Source organism: Schistocerca cancellata, chromosome 8 (assembly GCF_023864275.1).
Source record: "Schistocerca cancellata isolate TAMUIC-IGC-003103 chromosome 8, iqSchCanc2.1, whole genome shotgun sequence".
NCBI lineage: Eukaryota > Metazoa > Arthropoda > Insecta > Orthoptera > Acrididae > Schistocerca > Schistocerca cancellata.
The window spans coordinates 196317259-196340402 of record NC_064633.1 but is presented as its reverse complement, the minus strand read 5'-3'; the positions used below and the strand labels follow the sequence as shown (position 1 = coordinate 196340402).

The window sequence follows — 23144 nt, the reverse complement described above, 5'->3', positions numbered from 1 at the left end:
TTTCCCTCGACCTGTTTGCGAGTGCAACAGGAAAGGATATGACCAGTAGCGATCGGTAAGGGTACCCTCCACCGAGCACCGTAAGGTGGTTTTGCAGAGCGTATATGTAGACCTAGACGTAGAATGTGATGTGTTTAATCCTGTACCGACCAACACCGTCTCGGAACTGAGACGATTGGAGCCTATACTGCTGTTGATGAATTGTGTATGAGATTCAGTATTAAGTTTGTCAGTTCTCTTATACTTTCGGGAAGTTGTTATCTATGAGGTCTTGGGAATGGGTTTGTCTTTTTCTTTCTTTTCATTCCTTGCGAGAACACAGTTGCACTGCTGTGTTTCACGATCAATAAGGTAAACCACATTATTATGTTCCAAATCAAACAGATTACCCAAAGTACGAAGTATGGAGATGGTACAATATATCTGCTAAGGTCTTACAGAAAAAACAAAACACGATTTGTTCGTTAGTTCCTAAGGCTCGTTACCGACTACTGGACTTTCTCTTAAAGAGTGTCGTTCTTTAAATTCGAATAATAGTGTATAATGTGAAATAACTCAATTAAGCATTATCATAATTGACTAGAAAGAATATAGAAGCAAATCTTCGTGTTTTTTCTCTGATCACCGAGCCTGATAGAAGGAAATTTACTCTAGTTTTATTAAATGAAGGAAGATTAAAAAAAATAATTACAAAGCTACTGCGGAAAATGGGTGTGTAGTGTGCACACAAGTGCGAACAATATGAGGTGTGATTACCCAGTGGGCGTTAGAGCAGGAGGGGGGGGGGGCAAGAAGGCGCATTTGCTCTCACCCACTGTGGAATCTGGAATAAGGAGTTTTTATTTATGTACTGAGTGCATAATCATCATTTTTCTGGGGCATAAGTTTCTTGTGTCACCTGTAAAATGTAGTTCTTATAGCATGACATGTCTAAAAACTGAAGAACCGTGCGACCGCTACGGTCTCAGGTTCGAATCCTGCCTCAGACATGGATGTGTGTGATGTCCTTAGGTTAATTAGATTTAAATAGTTCTAAGTTCTAGGGGAAAGATGACCTCAGATGTTAAGTCCCATAGTACTCAGAGCCATTTGAACCATTTGGAAACTGGCGAAGTCATTTACATGAAAAATGGCAATTTTTAAGCGTTCCCTCCCTGCCCCCCTCCCGACGGCCCTTCCCGGAAAAATCTTTGCGGATGCCCATGATCAGAGCCTAGTGACAAGAAAACGGGAGTGTGTCAAACAGATATCAGTATCACCTTTAACCAGTTACAGTTTCAGGAATTAGCAAAAGCCTCAAGAAAAACTATAGGATGAATAATTACAGGTCAAGGTAACTTGAGGTTTTTAAACGTTCTCCAGTGGAAGAGAAACATAGATTTCAAGATATTGGGTTGGTGTATAAGTTCGTAGCGTTTTCTATACATTTAAAGACACAACAGATACACGTAACAGAGACTGTAGTCTTCAATAATGTATTCTCCTTCGTTATTTAATAATCTGCCAATGCTGGGGTAACTTTTCGATTCCGCGACTGTAGAAATCACGTGGTTGTGAGGTGAAGAACTCGTCGAGCCATGTTCAGAGCGCATTTTCATCCGTCCCTTGAAGATTGTGCGATAGAGAGCGGGAAAGATGAAAATCTTAGGGCACAAGATCAGATAAATAAGGTGGGTGCGGAATGACTTCCCAACCCAACTCCGGTACAGTGTTTTTTGTCAGTGTAGCAGAATGGGGACGGGCGTTATCGCGGAGTAGCATCAAGTCACACAGACTTCCTGATTGTTGCTCTGGCCGGCCGCTGTGGCCGAGCGGTTCTAGGCGCTTCAGTCAGTGCTACGGTCGCAGGTTCGAATCCTGCCTCGGGCATGGATGTGTGTCATGTCCTTAGGTTAGTTAGGTTTAAGTAGTTCTAAGTTCTAGGGGACTGATGACCTCAGCAGTTAAGTCCCATAGTGCTCAGAGCCATTTGAACCATTTTTAACCATTTTCTAGCGTCCGCAACTCCAAATGACAAAATGACAATATGTAAACTCAGACAGCAACAATGAACCACAAATAAAAGATGACACTCGATGAATAAACCCATAGCAAAAAAAGACAAAAGAAAATCGCTGTGAACTTCTGAACTAACCTAATACTATGAACCAGCGACAGTTCTTGAGACAGTGGTTATTCACATCTCTGAGGAAGACGACAGAGAGTTGTCTTATAATTGCAGTGAAATAAGTGTACAAAATATGCAGTATAAAATGTATGTCAATATGGTAAAAGCAAGATTAAGAAATCTCATAGCTCGTAGACTGTAACGTTAGGCAAGGATGATGTTTCACAGAAAATGTATTATTTTAGGACAGGCCACTGAAGGACCTGACTAGTCTTTGGTTTCAGAGCAGTTGAAGATGACTGCTGTCTGGAGAGGAGAAGAAACACACAGAAAAGTAAGAAATAGTCTGGAGTGCTTTTGGTACAAGAAGATCCAAAATGACTGCAGTTTATTATCAGTGTGTAATATGCTTTGATTTTTGTCAGTGACACGTGAACTTTCAGTGTTAACCCATACTAAAACTGAAGGTTACTCAGAAAGCAATACCAGTCGCGCGGGGTAGCCGCGCGTTTTAAGGCGCTTGCCACTGCTTGCGCGGCTCCCCCCGTCCGAGGTTCGAGTCCTCCCTCGGGCATATGTGTGTGTGTGTGTGTGTGTGTGTGTGTGTGTGTGTGTGTGTGTTAGTTTGTTAAATTAAGTAGCGTGTAAGCCTAGGGACCGATGACCTCAGCAGTTTGGTCCCATAGGAACTTAGCACCACTTCAGGAAGCAACAGGAAGATTGTGGAATTACACCACACCTGCCCCCCCACTTTCACTAGCTAGTGGAACCCGTAGCGATTATGTTGTGTCGTGTGGCCTTTGTTGCATGTGACTCGATTCTACAAACAGGTATGAATCAAACAGTCAGTTTGAACATCGATTAAAGAAGAGGAAGGGACCTACCACAATCATGGGAAGGCCCTCTGCTGACTTATTAACTAAAACGTATTCTACATTCACGATTTACAAACAAACAGTCACTAAAATAAACTATGGATCATGCACGCAAAAAACTGTTACTGTGACGCTGCCGGTATGCCGATTCGTTTTAGTTTGTTTTATTGACTGGACGAATGATTTGGAAGCACAAAGACACTGTTACAAGGGAAGTGACGACGAAATTTTAATATTTATATTTTTGTCTTTATCACATTTAAAGACTCTTGTGCAATAATTCTGATGATGAAGGCTTGCGCCTTGGAAACGCGTCAAAAGATTTAGTGCTTGTGCTCTGAGACACAAAGCCCTCAACTGCCTCCGGCTCCTCAAACTCCTCTCTGGCCAGACATGGGGGTTGAACCCCTCTACCATCTTCACACGTACAAATCCTTAATCCGTCCCACCCTCTGTTAACCAGTCCCACCTGGATATCCGCCCCACCCAAATTCTATAAGTCCTTCCAGATCCATGCACTCCACCTTGCCTTCCGTATCTGTGTCCTGTCCCCCACACGTATCCTCTACGACCTGATTCCTTTCCCCCATCTGCTCCTATCCCTCAAACATGTGAGCATACTCTACATCTCCTGCCGTTTTGATCCCCCTCATCCTCTGGTTGCTCCTCTCCTCTCCAACCCCCGCCCTCTGCCGCACCTTCACTGTTGTCCCCCCTGCCCTCCATCTCTGCACCCTTCATCTCCTTTCCATGGTGGCTTCCGTCAACTCCCCCTCTTGGATGATGCCCTTTCTCCCTCCATTTATCCCTCCTATCAATTCTGATCCTCACCCCACCTCCTTTCCGTTGCCCTTTTCCTGGGCTCCCTCTTGTTCTCCCCCTCCCCCCTCCATCCTGTTTTTTCCCCACCTACCATCTCTCCGCCTCCCTTCTCTCCCCAAGTCCTTTTGCATTTCCTTCCTCTGCCTTTCCCCATTCCCTCTCGCGTCTGCCCTGCTCCCCCCCCCTTCTGAGTCCTCTCCTTTCGTCTTCCCCCCCCGCCTTTCGTTTTTCCTCCCCTCCCCCTTTTCCCCCTCATCTGTCCAGGTCCCCCCCTCCCCCCCTCCATCTGCCCTGTCTGTGGTGTGTCATCTTCGTGCCGACTTTTTAGTGCAGTGTTCCCAGTGATTCTTAACTGTTGTGCGTCTTTTCTGAAGTGTTGCGAACGGACATCATGCTTCGCAGGGCAGGATTTTTATATCTCTTGCGAACAGAATCCAGACTGTCGCTGTGTTTTTTTTAATTGTCTGTCTACTATTTTACCTGTCTGCTTCCTGTGTATTTTATTATCATCGCCCCACCATTTGTTTTATGTTTTAACTTTTCACAATTTTCCGCCGTTTTACATTTTACGTCACCGTTTTACCGTCTGTTTTTATTGTTTCTTATCAATGTTTTAAAAATTGTGTAGGCTGAAAAGCGGCGTACTAAGTTGCTGCCAGCCCGCCCCTTTCGGGGGCAATCAAAAACCAATAAAGGAAAGAAAAAAAAAAAAAAACGTCGTGAGCGTTAGTTACCTCGGTGACTGGATGTGGAGAATTGATGTCAAGAAAGTCTTTAAGGCGACGGAGACGTCATTATCAACACCTCTCTGGGTTTGTTCGAGGTATTGTAACTGGGTTCTGAGAAGCTAGATGTTCCGTCTACGATATTGCAGAAAGACTTGGCAGGAATGTAACCACCATACATGATTGCTGGCAGCGGTGGTCACGAGAATGTACCTTCGCAAGTATGGGCACCGGACGTCCATGTGGCACTGCCTATAGGGAAGACCATCGTGTTCGGCGTGTGCCTCTGGCGCGTCGTACAACGAGGGACGCTCCAAAAGAAATGCACACTATTTTTTTAAAAATCCATCTTTTATTCTACATGTTTGAACGTTTTACAGTGTGTAGATACATCCTTTAGGAACAATATTTTCATTTCTCCACATAATTTCCTCCCTCTCAACTGCCTTACGCCATCTTGGAACCAGCGCCTGTATACCCGCACGGTAAAATTCTGGACCAACCTGTTGGAGCCACTGTTTGGGAGCGTGCACAAGGGAGTCATCATCTTCGAACCTTGTTCCACGAAGAGAGTCTTTCAGTTTCCCAAAGAGATGATAGTCACATGGAGCCAGGTCAGGAGTGTAATGTGGGTGTTTCAGTGTTGTCCATCCGACTTTTGTGATCGCTTCCATGGTTTTTTGACTGACATGTGGCCGTGCATTGTCGGGCAACAGCAAAACATCCTGCTTTTGCCGATGTGGTCGAACACGACTCAGTCGAGCTTGAAGTTTCTTCAGTGTCGTCACATATGCATCAGAGTTTATGGTGGTTTCACTTGGCATGATGTCCACAAGCAAGAGTCCTTCGGAATCGGAAAACACCGTAGCCATAACTTTTCCAGCAGAAGGTGTAGTTTTGATTTTTTTTTCCTTGGGTGAATTTGCATGATACCACTCCATTGTTTCTCTCTTCGTCTCTGGTGAAAAATGATGGAGCCATGTTTCATCACCTGTCACAATTCTTCCTAGAAATTCATTTCCACCATTCTCGTACTGTTCCAAAAGTTCGCTGCATACCGGTACCGTTTTTCTTGTTTCTTTGTGAGCCACTGTCAACATCCTGGGAACCCACCTGTCACAAACCTTTTCTAACGCCAACACTTTCAGTATTCTGCAAACACTTCCTTCCCCTATCCCAACGTAGCATGACAATTCGTTCACTGTGATGCGTCTGTCAGCAGTCACCAATTCGTTAGCTCTCTGCACATTGTCTGGAGTGTGTGCAGTACGAGGCCTGCCGCTGCGAGGACAATCCTCGATATTGCCGTGCCCGCTTTCTGCTTGCCCACCGACTAACTGTACTGCGATCGACAGCAGCATCTCCATACACCTTTTTCAACCTCTTGTGGATGTTTCCCACTGTCTCGTTTTCACAACGCAGGAATTCTATGACAGCACGTTGCTTCTGACGAACCTCAAGTGTAGCAGCCATCTTGAAGACATGCTGTGACGGCACCACTCACGGGAACAGGTTGCACTAAGTTTGAAAACAAGCGGGAAGGATGTATCTACACACTATAAAACTTTCACACATGCCGAATGAAAACTGTATTTTTACAAAAATAGTGTGCATTTCTTTTGGAGTGACCCTCGTACATCTGCTGCAGCAATTTGAGCAGCTGTTGGCACGACAGTGACACAACGAACTGTTACAAATCGGTAATCAAGGACAGATCCGAACCAGACGCCTTGTAGCGTGCATTCCGCTGACCCCAAACCACCGCCATTTGCGACTCCATTGGTGTCAAGCGAGAGCTCATTGAGAGACAGGGTGGAGGCTGCTGTGTTTTCTGATGAAAGCTGGTTCTGCCACGGTGCCAATGATGGCCGTGTGTTGGTTAGGAAGAGGCCAGTTCAGAGCCTACAACCAACATATCTGCGTGCTAGACACACTGGTCCGGGGTGCGATTTCGTATGATAGCAGGAGCACTCTCGTGGTTATCCCAGGTGCTCTGCCGGCAAATTTGTTCGTCAGTCTGCTGATTCGACCAGTTGTGCTGCCAGTCGTGAACAGCATTCCAGGGAGTGTTTTTCAACAGGATAACGCTCGTCCACACACTGCTGTTGTAAACCAACATGCTGTGCATAGTGTTGACATGCTTTCTTGTCCTGCCCGATCACTAAGTCTGTCTCCAATTCAGCACATATGGGACATCATCGGACACAACTCCAACGTGATCCACAAAGAGCATTAGCCGCCCCTGTGTTGACCGACCATGCGCAACAGACGTGGAACTCCATCCCACAAACTAACATCCGGTACCTGTGCAACAAAATGCATGCACTTTTGCTTCCTTGCTTTCAAATTCTGGCTTTTACACTAGTTATTGAAGTATCAGCATTTCACATTTGCAATGGCTTATCTAGTGCTTAAATTAACACCCGCTACAGTAGCCGAGAGCGCTAACGCGCTGCTTCCTGGACTCGGGCGGGCGCGCCGGCCGCGGATCGAATCCGCCCGGCGGATTAACGACGAGCCTGGATGTGCTTTTTAGGCGGTTTTCCACATCCCGCTAGGTGAATATCGGGCTGGTCCCCATGTTCCGCCTCAGTTACATGGCTCACAGACATCTGAACACATTCACACTATTCCATGGATACCACTCGACGCAAACAGTTGGGGTACACTAATTCCGTCCCGGGGGGTACGGGGTGGCGGCAGGAAGGGGATCCGGCCACTGCTTCAACATTAACGTGCCAAATCCGATTAACGATGGCTGACCCTGCGTAACTGCGGGACAAGGCTCAAGCGATAGAAATAGATCTAGTGCTTAAATTAACCTGTGATCTTGCAATGTTAATCACTCAAATATGTTACCTAGACAAATGTATTCACGAAATTTCATTATGCTACATTAATTATTTTATGGTGCTGTTATTTTTTTCCGGCATTGTATGTTCCAAAACGCTGCGCATAAAAACAGGTGTATTTTGGGACTCGTACCTCAGTTTCCAATACTGATGGAAAGGTGGGGTTAAGTGTTTTGGATTGCCACTGGGGTAGGGATCATTTGTATACCCACAGAAGGATAGTCGTACTGTAACTATCGTGGAATACATTGTCAGAATTTGAATACTACACACTTCCCCAACTTAAACAAATGGATGCACAAATAGAATAAATCGATTGGTTCTTTCTGCTTTATATGTGTTATATGGTGTACCTTGAGCGGCTGTTTAGGCACCATTTAGTTCATGGGTGGTTCTAGAGAAAATGCGAAGCAACTTGGCTTTTGGGGTACCTAAACCGAGGACGGCTATGGACAGCTAATGGACGAAACTTTTGTAAGAGGGCTGTTTATGTTTTCTTATTGGCAACGTTACGTAGCGCTCTATATGAAAATCACTGGCTGTGCTGTGTGCAGTCTGTGGCTAGTTTGCATTGTTGTCTGCCATTGTAGTGTTGGGCAGCGGCAGCTGGATGTGAACAGTGCGTAGCGTTGCGCAGTTGGAGGTGAGCCGCCAGCAGTGGTGGATGTGGGGAGAGAGATGGCGGAGTTTTGAAATTTGTTAGACTGGATGTCATGAACTGATATATATATATATATATATATATATATATATATATATATATATATATATATTATGACTATTAAGGTAAATACATTGTTTGTTCTCTACAAAAATCTTTCATTTGCTAACTATGCCTATCAGTAGTTAGTGCCTTCCGTCGTTTGAATCTTTTATTTAGCTGGCAGTAGTGGCGCTCGCTGTATTGCAGTAGTTCGAGTAACGAAGATTTTTGTGAGGTAAGTGATTTGTGAAAGGTATAGGTTAATGTTAGTCAGGGCCATTCTTTTGTAGGGATTTTTGAAAGTCAGATTGCGTTGCGCTAAAAATATTGTGTGTCAGTTTAAGCACAGTCATGTATAAGTGTTCTAAGGGGACGTTTCACTTTTACGATATATTCCTAAGATCCTGATCTCGAACAAGCTTGAAAATTTCTTGATATCGTTATCCGTTCGAAGTTATCCTATTTGTACACGTAAAATACGCACGTAAATTGCGGTGTGAGGCGAAATCTAAATAATAAACAACCGCATTAAATTGTTCAAATTCTAATGCTATAATTTCTAGGCGTTTATCTAGAAGTGCCATCTTATTGTTTTAAAAGAAATATTTATCCGTTATAGAGAAACACTTCAAAAGCACGGTTTTTTGTTATCAAAACCGAGCCGCGGATTCCAAGATGGCTATGTTGTAATTTTACGATGTTTTCCTAATACCTCGACCTCGAACAGCCCTGAAAATTTTGTTGATATCTTTATCCGTTTCTCAGATACGGAGATGCAAATTTGCCCTATTTGTAATGTGAGCACGTGTTAGTCAGTGTGAGGCGAGATTGTAGTTTATAAAGTAGTACCGAGAAATATCCTATGAAGTGTTTCCGTTATCATCAGAAGGGTCCTGGTACCCCCAAGTTGTAGTACTGAAGCAAATGCAAAATTTTTTCGCACGTAAAATCTGTTCTGGGGTGTAAAATTATTTTTTTTTCAATATCAGATAAGTAAACCATCAAAATTTTCCTGACCCATGAAGTTCTTTTCATATGAGTGACGTGCCTTGCTGTAGCAAGGAAAAGAAAGGAACCAGCGGAAAAATGCATCTACCGGAGCACAGAGAAGGGTAATATGCTCCTGTTTTAAAAGACTGACTGTAAATTGGGGCACCAAGTGCCTCATTCTATTTCCTCAGTACCTTTCAAAATTTTGGCATATTTGCGCTTTTTTATGCTGAGAGAGGAGACAGCAGTGGGAGGGAGACGAAAAGTAAAAATACTGGAAGATAGCAGACAGTGACTATGGAGTAGAAAGAGCGAAGGAGACAAGGGTAATGTGAGAGAAAGAGAGGAACACAGTGTCAGCGGAACATACAGGGGGACAATTATTTAACCATATGAAATAAAATCGTCATAGCTTCTGAATGGTTTACGTTAGGACCTTCAAACTGCACAGTTTGCTGCGGGACGCGATGAGAATTAGCATGCGCCTGCATGGTTTGGTTTAGCGACGAAGCCCACTTTCATTTGGATGGATTCGTCAAAAAACAAAATTGGCGCATTTGTGGGACTGAGAATCCGCATTTCGCGAGCGAGAAGTATCTTCACCCTCAACGGGTGACATTGTGATGTGCGTGTCGGATCATGGAATAACTGGTCCGATATTCCCCTGTTATCTAAAATGACCCTGGTTTCGACAAGATGTTCGTGGGAGACGGAGCTCGACCCCATCGAAGCAGGAGTGTCTTTGATGTCCTGGAGGACCTCTTTGGGGACCGCAATCTGAATCTGGGGTACCCAGACGCCACTGGCATGGGCCTCGATTGGCCGCCATATTCTCCGGAAAGCAACACATGCGACTCCTTTTTGTGGGAGTATGTTGAAGACAAAGTGTACAGCAATAACCCCAAAACCATTGCTGAGCTGGAAACATCCATTCAGGAGGTCATCGACAGCATCGATGATCCGACGCCGGACTGAGTGGCCATGCGGTTCTAGGCGCTACAGTCTGGAACCGCGCGACCGCTACGGTCGCAGGTTCGAATTCTGCCTCGGGCATGGATGTGTGTGATGTCCTTAGGTTAGTTAGGTTTAAGTAGTTCTAAGTTCTAGGGGACTGATGACCTCAGAAGTTGAGTCTCATAGCGCTCAGAGCCGTTTGAACCATTTGATCTTCCGACTCTCAATCGGGTTATGCAGAACTTCGCTATTCGTCTGCTCCACATCATCGCCAATGATGCAGGCGTATCGAACATTTCATAATCTAGACCCGAATATCTGTAGTCACGTTTACATGTTGAGTAAAGTGTGTACACGCTGTAGTTTGTAACAAATTTACGTTTTTTTATGTAGTTCAATAATTCTCACCCTGTAGTTGACCTTGACAGAACAGCGCTACGAAAAGATGATGACAATGAGTTGGCTGAATGTGTGAGTGACAAAGGGCAAGTTGGATTGGATGGACGAACGGATTAATAACGATGGACAAGGCGGCGTGATTGAGTTACAGTTAGGGGTTCTTGTGGGAGTGAAATGTGACTTGCACGTTAAAAAGAGCGCGAACATATTGGCATGCCAAACATTTTGGGAAAATTTTTAAAGGTGCTGAGGAAGGTAGAATGAGGCAACTGGTACCTCACTTTCCAGTCAGAGTCTTGTAAAACGGGAGTGAATTAGCGTTTTTTGTGCTCCAATAGAGGTATCTATCCACTGGTCGAATACTACACTTAAAAAAAACTTTCCGGACAACCGGAGATCCGGCCTTATAAGCAAGGTTTCACTTTAGTATCCTGTATTCGACCCTCAGTAGTATGTTGCGAGTTCATCTTTGCATCAGTACCAATACACAAGTTAATCGTTTTAAGGGGCTCCGGAAAGGCTCAAAATCACGAAAAGTTCAATTTTTACTTTTTTGCGTTTTCTGAATCTGCAGACTATTACCTTTTAATAGATATATAATTTATTCAATTCCGAAGACTACAACTATTTTTAAATTTTTTTTGAAATGTGTTCTACGTGGGCGTGACCCACTGTGGCGCTGTTAAACTGCTGTCAAATGGTGTTATTATTAACGTCCGTGTTCATCAGGTACATTTTAGTGATGTGAGATAAAGTATGTGTTGTGGCTAAACCTATTTTCAGAGACTTAGCAGCACCTGAACTGTTGAAAAAGTGTATTCACGGAAAAACTCAAAACCCCAATGAAAGTGTAAATAGTGTTATATGGTCGAGAATCCCCAAGACTGTATTTGTTGGAATAGAAACACTTCACTTTGGTGTGTATGATGCTGTTGCGACTTTCAATGACGGCAACATTGTAAGGTGCAAGGTATTTAGAAATATGGGAATGAAGATAGGTTCTAACATGGTACGAGCGATGCTTGCTTTAGACAAAGAACGCCTTCGGGCTGCAGACAGGGCTGTAAAGAGTCTAGAAATACAAGCAAGAGTAAACAGGAGGAGGAACAAGAGGAAGCTGGAGGAGGAGTCTGCAGAGGATGAAGATAATCCACCCTATGGACCTGGAATGCACTAAAAAGTTAATCCAATCTTTGTCGCTCGATTCCCAAAACTTTTATTTTCTCATACTAATTACATGTTTTCTAAGGATCTTCCAAACATATTTGTTTCAAACTTTCAGTAAATGTTACACAGTACCTTCTGCATAATTTAACACAGCCTTTTTCCAAAAAAACTGTATATTTTTGAATATATAAACAGAAAATTGCAAAAAAATGTTGTGAATTTTCATTACAATTGAAAAAAAATCATCTTTAATAACTGAACTAAAATTTTGTAAAATCCCTGTATTAAGTTGTAGCCCATATTCCAATAAATAATCTGTAAAAAGTTCTACTTCCTACCTCAAATACTTTGTGAGGAAAGATGTAATTTATAAGCGTTATTTTAACATTGCAAGTATAGGGCGTTCCGGAGCCCCTTAAGTTTCTATCTTGTTGGACATAATACATTCAAGAAGTAGATAGTCATTGTAATCTGGATGATTTCAACCGCAATCCTTAGAAGAACAACAGACGAAATAATTAAGAAAGATGCAATAACGAAAGCGTATAAAACATTCGATGTAACTGGTTGTTTATATGACAGATTTTTTTACGTGGGTTTGTGGAAGACTCTACCTACGACCCTTCCCTTCCAACTTTGGGTGGAATACAACCCAGCTTAGCAACAGCAGTGAACGCAGTTAATGGTATAGATGTTTGCAAAATTAGTGGATATTGATGTGTAGCCTGTAGCTCGTCCAGAGGTATATGTTCCACATCTTCCTCGATGTTAGAAAAAAGATAATCATACAAAATCGTATGCAGCTCAGTAGTAGGTGGGACATTCCCGCCGTTGGAAGTTGTTACAATTTGTAGGTAAAATCCGTGAAACGGGACGCATACAGAGTGTCTACAAGGCGCGGCGGCACGCTGACAGATCTACTTGCTGTGTGGGTCTTCAATTATGCCGTGCCGTCCCTACATGGAGTATTTTGGACGTCTGAGAGAAGAAGTGCCGCCAATAACTGAAAAACAAAGGAGGACAGAAAAAACGATTTGTTCATTCATTACTAAGTTGGACTGTCGCTGGACGTGACCGATATATTTAGATATGTATTGGTGTAATGACTTGGAAATTCGAGACAGGTTACACTGTATTGTAAGATTGTTCAAGATGACTTAAAATACAACAGTTCTGTGAGAGAATGTTGAGCTATAATTTTTCGTAGCTTTTGGACGTATTTAGAAGTCTCTTACAGAGTCGTAAAAGAACCGTGCATGGTAACGAGTAGCCTTGATTAGCAAGTCCACAACATCAAGAAATCATCAGAAAACTAATGTAATTGAGAATAATTCGAAGTAAAACTTGCGCAAGCTACCTAAAAAGAGACAGAACCGTAACACCATTATCAGCATTAATATTATACGTTGCAAAGAGAAACAACGCACTAACGTCTGGATGTTTGTCATGCTTCCGGTGGAGGGCACATTAAACTTTTGAGAACGGCAAATGAAGACTTTTATCGTAACGAAACTGTGAAAGTTACCCAATCGTTGAACTTACATGCATATAAAAGATATATCCTTATAAAATCGTATGGTTCTTTTGAAAATAGAAACTTCTAATCCTGAGCGTAAGTTGAAACTTACCCCAAGCTTCTATCTTTATTCGTGTAGAACAGTCTTCTGAAATCGAGTGAATCTTTTTGTAACACCTTTTGGTCCCAGACATTTTTACTCTCTCCCCTCAAACAAAGCACCCCAGATGTCGCCTAAGTCTTAAGTGATTTAATGAAACGACACGTAATCTCAATTTGCACACCCCGCCAATAGTTTGAACTTCGTCCATCGCAAATGGAATTGCAGTGCCTTGACTACTGTACACTCTCGTTCGATCTTGAGCCTGAAGTCAGAAGTTAAGTTAAACATTGAATCTTCAGATATCGATGAGATTGCAAAATAAGCACATGTCCTTAGGTGTGGATATACTAGTGGTGATAAAGTGTTTTTCCCTTTAGCACTGTTGTGTCAGAATCATTGGAAAACGTCAGAGTGGTACAGAGTGCAACCGTGCAACGTGACGACCGGTTAGGCTGGGCTGCACACGGCACCACAGCTGGGCTGTGCGATATATCAAGACTGAAGGCGGCGCCTATCATCGAGACATCAAGAGTCGCTATTATCGATCTGTCGCAGATAACCAGAGTCCCTTCCAAACAGGAGACATGCCTCCTCCGTCGTGCTGCGCCAGTTGCTGCGGAACTACCGAACGTGAGTTACTTACCTGAACCATCAAACTTTCGGTATACTGTGAACGTGTAAACTGAGCCTTATTCATACGAGAATCATATTTAATTTGCATATTTAACGAAATATGAGAGCTGTCGACCTCGGTAGCTGCGTGGTCAGCGCGTCATATTGCTAACCGACTTGGCCCGGGTTCGTTTCCCGGCTGGGTAGGATATTTTCTCCTCTCCTGGACTGGGTGTTGTGTTGTCCTTACGTTCATATCGTCTAATTGACTCTCCACTGTTGACACGGCTATATGGGCACGTACCGAAATCCAATACATTAAAAAGTGTGATCATTTAACTCTCTCAGCGCCAAGGCCGTAGATTCTATGGGCCGCGCTCCCTTCCAAAAACGCCAAGCCGGTAGGTTCTACGGGCCAACATATTTTGTTGATTAAAAAGCGCTACGCTTTGTTTTTGCACCCCTGACTATCGATGCACGATGTTCATACCGTTATTTATCAGTTGCACTGATAGATTGCCTGAATGTGCATCTTGTTTTCGTTCGTTATGAGTCATTGTTATCGCCTGCGGATCGAGCACGTTATTCGTATTTTGTGTAAGAGAAATGGTGCACCGTGTTTTACCTGAATAAGAAACTGTCGATCTGCCGAATTTTGGAGACATCGTGTAGAATAGTCTTCTGAAATCGAATGAAACTTTTCGTAAAATCTTTGTTTCCAGACATTTTTACTCTCTCCCCTCAAACAAAGCACCGTAGATGTCGTCTAAGTCTTAAGTGATGCTCTAGATAACGATGATTTGGACGCCACAGGTGTCTTTGAAGACGACTACAGTACAATGAGTTCAGACACGGAACTGTAAAATGGTGACGGAAACTGTTTTTTCATTTGTTCTTAGTACGAGTATCGAATGCATTTTGGTCACACAGTTCCCTTCAGACCAAGAAAATGACAATAAGTGATTTCACTGTCAATCTTGCCGACAGTTCCAAAAAACCAAAACGGACCTGCAGGCTGACTGACACAGAGACATTTCCTGCAATATTTACCACCCACAAGCAAAGAATATGCCTCCCATATATGTTATGTTTATTCTTCAAAATCAAAGAAAGAAAGTGAGGAAGCATCTCGCAAGGAGAGATGTTATCAGTGCGAACAGTGCTGTGTGCCTTTGTATATGCAAGCCTGTTTGAAAATATTTCATACGAAAATGCAGTATAAATCCACGTAGAAAGTGCTATTGTATTTAAAAACGATATTCAGCATTTTAATTATATATTTATGAACGCATTTTCTCTCCCTATAAGAATTTGACTTTTTTAATTTTACGAAAGCGATGTCATGTGTAATAATACAGGGTGAGTCACCTAATGTTACCGCTGGATATATTTCGTAAACCACATCAAATACTGACGAACCGATTCCACAGACCGAACGTGAGGAGAGGGGCTAGTGTAATTGTTTAATACAAACCATAAAAAAATGCACGGAAGTATGTTTTTTAACACAAACCTACGTTTTTTAAATGGAATCCCGTTAGTTTTGTTAGCACATCTGAACGTATAAACAACAGTGCCGTTTGTTGCATTGTAAAATGTTAATTACATCCGGAGATATTGTAACCTAAAGTTGACGCTTGAGTACCACTCCTCCGCTGTTCGATCGTGTGTATCGGAGAGCACCGAATTACGTAGGGATCCAAATGGAACGGTGATGGACCTTAGGTACAGAAGAGACTGGAACAGCACATTACGTCCACATGGTAACACCTTTTTATTGGTCTTTTTTACTGACGCACATGTACATTACCATGAGGGGTGAGGTACACGTACACACGTGGTTTCCGTTTACAATTACGGAGTGGAATAGTGTGTGTCCCGACATGTCAGGCCAATAGATTTTCAATGTGGTGGCCATCATTTGCTGCACACAATTGCAATCTCTGGCGCAATGAATGTCTTACACGCCGCAGTACATCTGCTGTAATGTCGCCGTAGGCTGCCCCAATACGTTGTTTCATATGCTCTGGGGTTGTAGGCACATCACGGTACACATTCTCCTTTAACGTACCCCACAGAAAGAAGTCCAGAGGTGTAAGATCAGGAGAACGGGCTGGCCAATTTATGCGTCCTCCACGTCCTATGAAACGCCCGTCGAACATCCTGTTAAGGGTCAGCCTAGTGTTAATTGCGGAATGTGCAGGTGCACCATCATGCTGGTACCACATACGTCGACGCGTTTCCAGTGGGAAGTTTTCGAGCAACGTTGGCAGATCATTCTGTAGAAACGCGATGTATGTTGCAGTGCTCTCCGATACACACGATCGAACAGCGGAGGAGTGGTACTCAAGCGTCAACTTTAGGTTACAATATCTCCGGATGTAATTAACATTTTACAGTCCAACAAACGGCACTGATTACGTATTTGTTTATATGTTCAGATGTGCTAACAAAACTAACGTGGTTCCATTTAAAAAGACGTAGATTTGTGTTAAAAACCATACTTCCGTGCATTTTTGTGTGGTTTGTATTAAACAATTACTCTAGCCCCTATCCTCACGTTCGGTCTGTGGAATCCGTTCGTCAGTATTTGATGTGGTTTACGAAATATATCCAGCGGTAACGTTAGGTGACTCACCCTGTATTATTTTGTCCATGTTTTATCAGACAGGATTCTGTTCCTAGCTGCTTCTTAAAGAAGACAAAATGCCTTAAATTGGTGTTGATCTTTGGACACAGCTGAAACTGTCTGGATTCTTCGGGCATGGACAAGTATTGCGCCGGTACTGACAGCGTTAACATAGTAATGTTGTTTGATAACCGCTGATTTTGTCCCCAAAGCGATTCATAACAAAATGGATTGAAATGAATGTATATGAGGATACCACGTTCAGTCAAAAAATAATGTTTTGTGATTTGTGCATTCTTCCATTTCACACACTAGATATCCATTGTCAGGTTTTTCTTCTCGCAGCGTCAACACTTACCCTTTTAAATGGTTTGGCAAATTTGCATATTATTACACTGAGGTGGCACAAGTCATGGGATGCCTCTTGATATCGTGTTGCGCCTTCTTGTGCCGGCAGAGTGCAGCGGCTCGACTGGGCGAAGACCCAACAAGTCGTTGCCTCTACAGCGATCCACAACTGCGAAAGTGTTGCTGGTGCAGTATTTCGTGTACGAACTGAACTCTCGATTAAGTCCTTTAAAACGTCCGACAGGATTCACGTCAGGCGAACTTGGTGACCAAATCATTCGCTCGAAATGTCCAGAATGTTCTTCAAATCAGTCGCGAACAACTGTGGCTCGGTGATGTGGCGAATTGTCATCCATAAAAATACTATCGTTGTTTGGGAACATGAAGTCCATGGATGGCTGCAAATGGTCACCAAGTAGCTAAACAATCATCGGTTCAGTTGGACCATAGGACCCAGCCCACTCTACATCTACATCTATATCTACATCTACACTCCGCAAGCCACCTGACGGTGTGTGGCGGAGGGTACCTTGAGTACCTCTATCGGTTCTCCCTTCTATTCCCGTCTCGTATTGTTCATGGAAAGAAAGATTGTCGGTATACCTCTGAGTGGGCTCTAATATCTCTGATTTTATCCTCATGGTCTCTTCGCGAGATATACGTAGGAGGGAGCAATGTACTGCTTGACTCCTCAGTGAATGTATGTTCTCGAAACATCAACAAAAGCCCGTACCGAGCTACTGAGCGTCTTTCTTGCAGAGTCTTCCACTGGAGTTCATCTGTCATCTCCGTAACGCTTTCGCGATTACTAAATGATCCTGTAACGAAGCGCGCTGCTCTCCGTTGGATCTTCTCTATCTCTTCTATCAACCCTATCTGGTACGGATCCCACACCGGTGAGCAGTATTCAAGCAGTGGGCGAACACGTGAACTGTAATCTACTTCATTTTTCTCCGGACTGCATTTCCTTAGGATTCTTTCAATGAATCTGTCTGGCATCTGCTTTACCGACGATTAAATTTATATGGTCATTCCATTTTAAATCACTCCTAATGCCTACTTCCAGATAATTATTGGAATTAACGGCTTCCAGTTGCTGACCTGCTATATTGTAGCTAAATGGTAACAGATCTTTCTTTCTTTGTATTCGCAGCACATTACACTTGTCTACATTGAGATTCAATTGCCATTCCCTGCACTATGCATGAATTCGTTGCAGATCCTCTTGCATTTTAGTACAATTTTCTATTGTTACACCCTCTCGATATACTACAGCATCATCCGCAAAGAGCCTCAGTGAACTTCCGATATTATCCACAAGGTCATTTATCTTCTTCTTCTTTCGATTCGGCCATCTTTGGACCACGTTCAACAATTCACTTGCCCGGCTTTTTGATCTTTTTTTCTCTCTTCCCAATATTTCCTCATCATTTTCGAGTGGTTCCTCCTCCGCTCTTCCGACCATTTCCTGTTATTATTCTTTAGTTTCGTTTCTTCTGGAAAACACTTAATTTCGTTCACTATTTGTCTAAACTTTTCCCTGTCCCTGATTGACTCACGGGTGACATTAAAATAGGCCAAATCCTTTTTCACCATCTGTATCCATTTATTGTTGGTTTTTTCGTTCCTGTTACTATGTTCAAACACTTTTCTTGTTAGTCTGTTTCCATCCATCCTCGACAGGTGACCATAAAACGTTAGTCTGCGTTTACGCATTGCCTCACTCACTTTCTCAATAGTTTTGTATATTTCCTTATTACTCTTTAGCTTGTACTCTTCCCCAATCTTTCTCGGTCCTAATATTTTTCTCGAAATTTTCCTTTCTTTCTTTTCCATGTTTTCTATTTCCCCCTTTTTGTTAAGAGTTAGGCACTCCGATGCATACAGGCATTCTGGTCTAATGACAGTTTTATAATGTCTTAATTTAGCTTGAATCGAAATGTTTTTTTTGTTATATATGTCTTTGGTTTTTTGAAAAGCAAATTCCATTTTCCTTGCTCTCGCCTGGTTTGCACTCTTGTCTAAACCATTCACTTGAATTATTTCACCTAAATACTTAAATTTTTCTACTCTCTTAATATTGCCGTATTTAGTAATAAGATTTTTCTTGTTATTTCTATGATTAGACATATACACGGTTTTTTCAAATGAAATCTGCAGTCCAGCTCTGGCCGAAACTTCTTGTAGTTTCTCCAAGTAGTTCTGAGCTATTTCTTCGTTTTCTGTAATTATTGCCAGATCGTCTGCAAAAGCTAAACAGTCCATTTCTATTTTTTCTTTTTTTGTTCCAATTCTGATGTCATTCTTGGTGCCTTTGAGTTCTTCTTTCCATATTCTCAATATCTTTTCCAGTACGCAGTTGAAGAGGATTGGGGATAAACCATCACCTTGTCTAACACCTGTTTTAATTTCGAACTTCCTTGAAATTTCACCCATAAATTTAACTTTGGCCTTACTGTTTGTTAGCGTCTGTTTGATAATTTGAATTGTTTTCTTATCGACCCCAAATTCTTCCAATACTTTCAGTAATGTTTCTCTATCTACCGAGTCGTATGCTTTTTTGAAATCTACAAATACTATTGCAAATCTCTGGCCTCTTGAGATTCTGTAACGAATTAGTGTTTTCAGGTTAAATATTTGTTCAACACAGGATCTACCTTGTCTAAAACCTGCTTGATATTCACCTATTTTTTTTATCCAGAACTGGCTCCACGATTTGAAGTAATTTCCTTGACAAAATTTTGTATCCTACTGGTAGTAGCGAGATCCCTCTATAATTATTAACATTCATCTTATCCCCCTTTTTGTGTAGTGGGTGTATCAGGGCACACTGCCAGTCTTCAGGAATTCTTTCTTCGTCCCAGATCTTCTTAAACATATGTTCCAAAACTTGTGGGAGGTTGGTATCCATTATTTTTAGGATTTCTGGTACTATGGAGTCTTCACCTGGGGCTTTATTGTTTTTTAGACTGTGTATTATGTGTTTTATTTCTTCAGCGTCTGGAGGTTTTGACTCGGTATTAGTATTTCGGTGGTTTTCAAAACTCATTTTATCTTTGGGTGGTTCACAATTTAGTAGATTCTCGAAATATTTTGCTAGTATTTCACAATTAGTCTTGTTTGTCAAACCTAGCTTGTTCTCTTCATCTTTAAAACATAAATTTGGGGATTGGTATTTGGTTAGCTGTTTTCTAAAAGTTTTGTAGAAATCTCTAGAATTATTTCTTTTAAAGTCTTCCTCAATCTGTTCTAGGTTATCCTGAAATTGTCTTCTTTTTTTATTACGGAAAAGCTTAGCTGTTTCTCTTCTCTGGATTTTAAAATTGTCAAGATCTTGAGGATCTTTTGTGGAGTTCCATTTCTGCCACAATTTCTGTCTCTTCTCCAGGTTCTCATCACATTCATTGTCCCACCATGGATGTCTTCTTATTCTTTTCACGAGACAATTTTCTTTTGCTATTTCAACTATTTCGTTTTTGATCTCCTCCCATCCCGCTTCCTTATTTATTGTGGATATGCCATCGCTATCTTTGTGCAATGCTCTTTGAAACCGTTGTTTAATTTCTTCATTTTTTAAAGTTTCTGTGTTATATTTTGGAATTTTGTAAAAGGTTTTCTTCTCTTTTCGAAATGGGAGTGGTCTGAATTTAATCGTAGTCAAATAGTGGTCTGAATCAACATCAAGGCTTTTCAGCACTTTAGTGTTTTGAATTTCTTCTTGACAATGAAGTGAGATAGCCACATGGTCAATTTGGAATTCTCCGAGAAGTGGATTTGGTGATCTCCATGTTTTAGTTTTTCGGCTCAGCTTTTTGAAATGTGTTGTCATTATTTTCAAGTTGAAATGCCTACATACCTCTATAAGCCTTTCTCCATTTTTTGAAGTTCTTTTGTGACCTGGGAAGAGGCCTACTGTTCCATGGTATTTTTTCTCCCTTCCTATTTGTGCGTTAAAATCGCCTACTAACATTTTTATGTTCTTCTTTGAGCATCTATCCAGTTCCATTTCAAGTATCTCCCAAAATTCTTCAACTTTCTACGGGTTATTTTTGTTGTCCTGGTTTATGGGTGCATGGCAGTTGATTATAGAGTATCCTTTGTTTTTACATTTAATCTCAAGAATGGATAGTCTCTCAGAACTCGAGTAGAAGTTAGTAACTGAATCTAAAATTGAGTGATGTACCAGAAATGCTGTTCCCAGGTATGGCATTTGTTTCATTAAGATTTTACCTGGTTTTCCTTTAAATAAACGATAGTTTTCAAAATCTAAAGCAGTTTCATCTAAAAACCTTGTTTCTTGCAATGCACATATTAAAATTTCTTTCTGGTTCAGCTTTTCAATCAATGATTTCAATTTTCCTACTTTAATTAGAGAGTTTACATTTAGGGTTGCAAACATAGTTGCTTTCTTAAATTTCAGTGTTGAGGGCTGCATACATGTTGGTTGGGGTCCTCCAAAATCCTTTGACCCCTTTGCATTGTTTCTACGAACAACGGAGGATTTGCCATTCGGTCTACCTCTTGGAGTAGTGTCTATCTTTGACGACGTTCCCATCATGCTTTGCAATAATTGTTGGATAATAAATTGGGGGATCGGGTTGCCCCGAATCAAAAATTAAAACCAAGGTAGTAAGCCCTGGAGTTAGCTCTACCGCTCTCTCTGCCGTTGGGAAATTGTTCCTCTTCCGCCATTGAGACCGTTGGCTGGGTTTCACCTAGTAACCCTAGGCAGGGGCCCTATGACAGGGTGCTACCATCTGGAGCCGGACGGACCCTGGTTTTTTTACGAGGTTGTTACTCCTCCCCCTCCACACATCCCCATCCTCTTGTTTTTAGATGGGCCCGGGCTTGGGACCGGCTTGCGGCGGTGTTAAGGTCATTTATATATATTGTGAATAGCAACGGTCCTACGACACTCCCCTGCGGAAAACTTGAAATTACTCTTACTTCGGAAGACTTCTCTCCATTGAGAATGACATGCTGCGTTCTGTTATCTAGGAACTCTTCAATCCAATCACACAATTGGTCTGATGTGTAACTTTAACCTATCCATTTCCTGTTTAGATTTCCTAACCTACCTGCCCGATTAAGAGATCTGACATTCCACGCTCCGATCCGTAGAACGCCAGTTTTATTTCTCCTCATAACGACATCCTCTTGAGTAGTCTCCGCCCGGAGATCCGAATGGGGGACTATTTTACCTCCGGAATATTTTATCCTAGAGGACGCCATCATCATTTAACCATACAGTAAAGCTGTATGCCCTCGGGAAAAATTACGGCTGTAGTTTCCCCTTGCTTTCAGCCGTTCGTAGTACCAGCACAGCAAGGCCGTTTTGGTTAGTGTTACAGATCAGTCAATCATCCAGACTGTTGCCCCTGAAACTACTGAAAAGGAACCACACGTTTGTCTGGCACTCAACAGATATCCCTCCGTTGTGGTTGCACCTATGGTACGGCTATCTGTTATCTCTGAAGCACGCAAGCCTCCCCGCCAACGGTAAGGTTGGGGGGGGGGGGGGATTTTATGTGTAACACTTAAAAACAAAGTACAAGTATGTTGACATATAGAGCAACTGCACAACTACACGCAGATTCTTTGTTTGTGTTTCAGCTTGCACAGCCAACTGTAAATGCAGCTCTTCCTGCAATTGTACGAAGTGTCCGTGTGGCAGCAAAGATTCGTCAGGTACCAAGTGAGCTGTTGGCACTGCACGCAGAAATGGGTAAGCATCGATCTAACTCATCAGCTTTTGCCACACCATCGACATCTCTTGACAGTCTATAAAAAAGAATTCTAAAGAAACGAAACAATGACACAACCGGGCTCGAGATAGGCGAATGAAAGACGGCCATGTACGTAAAGGGGGAGCTAAGTAAACAGAGCTGAAATTGCTTAGGGCTGCCAAGAGACATTCCAAGCAAGATGAGGGCAAGGAATTAACCCGTACTGCAAGACCTATAGCGTGATGTCTAGAATAAGCAAATACACAAAAATTTGGCGTAACTATCTGATCTGTAAGTCAGTTTAAATTTGGGAGGAATTAGTTAATGTGGAAGTTTAATCTAGTTGATCTGTTGAATGTACACATATGTCGGGCAGTTTTCATGTGCAGATAATATTTACGTACGCCATTCTGCATCATTACTACGCGATTACACAGATCTCCAAGCCATAGTGTTTGTTTTGAAGTAGCCCCAATAGGAATCCGAAGTATTGATACCTATGTCACCGATACCAGTATGATGTTTTCACTGTGACGTAAGAAAACACTGTACTCAATCTGAAGGTTGGTTTGAACACCACAAAGATTTACTAGTCACAGTCCTACAGTAGATAGGA

The 23144-nt window shown here is 42.2% G+C and overlaps 1 protein-coding gene across 1 annotated transcript in view; it reads left to right on the top strand.

Moving 5' to 3' along the window:
• Positions 1-1313: 1313 nt before the first annotated feature.
• Positions 1314-23144, top strand: part of LOC126095463 (uncharacterized) — a 30435-nt gene continuing 8604 nt past the window's right edge. The window contains exons 1-3 of the mRNA XM_049910254.1: positions 1314-1333; positions 13591-13843; positions 22416-22527. Of these exons, the coding sequence (XP_049766211.1) occupies positions 1314-1333; positions 13591-13843; positions 22416-22527 (385 nt within the window). The remainder of the gene's footprint in view (positions 1334-13590; positions 13844-22415; positions 22528-23144) is intronic.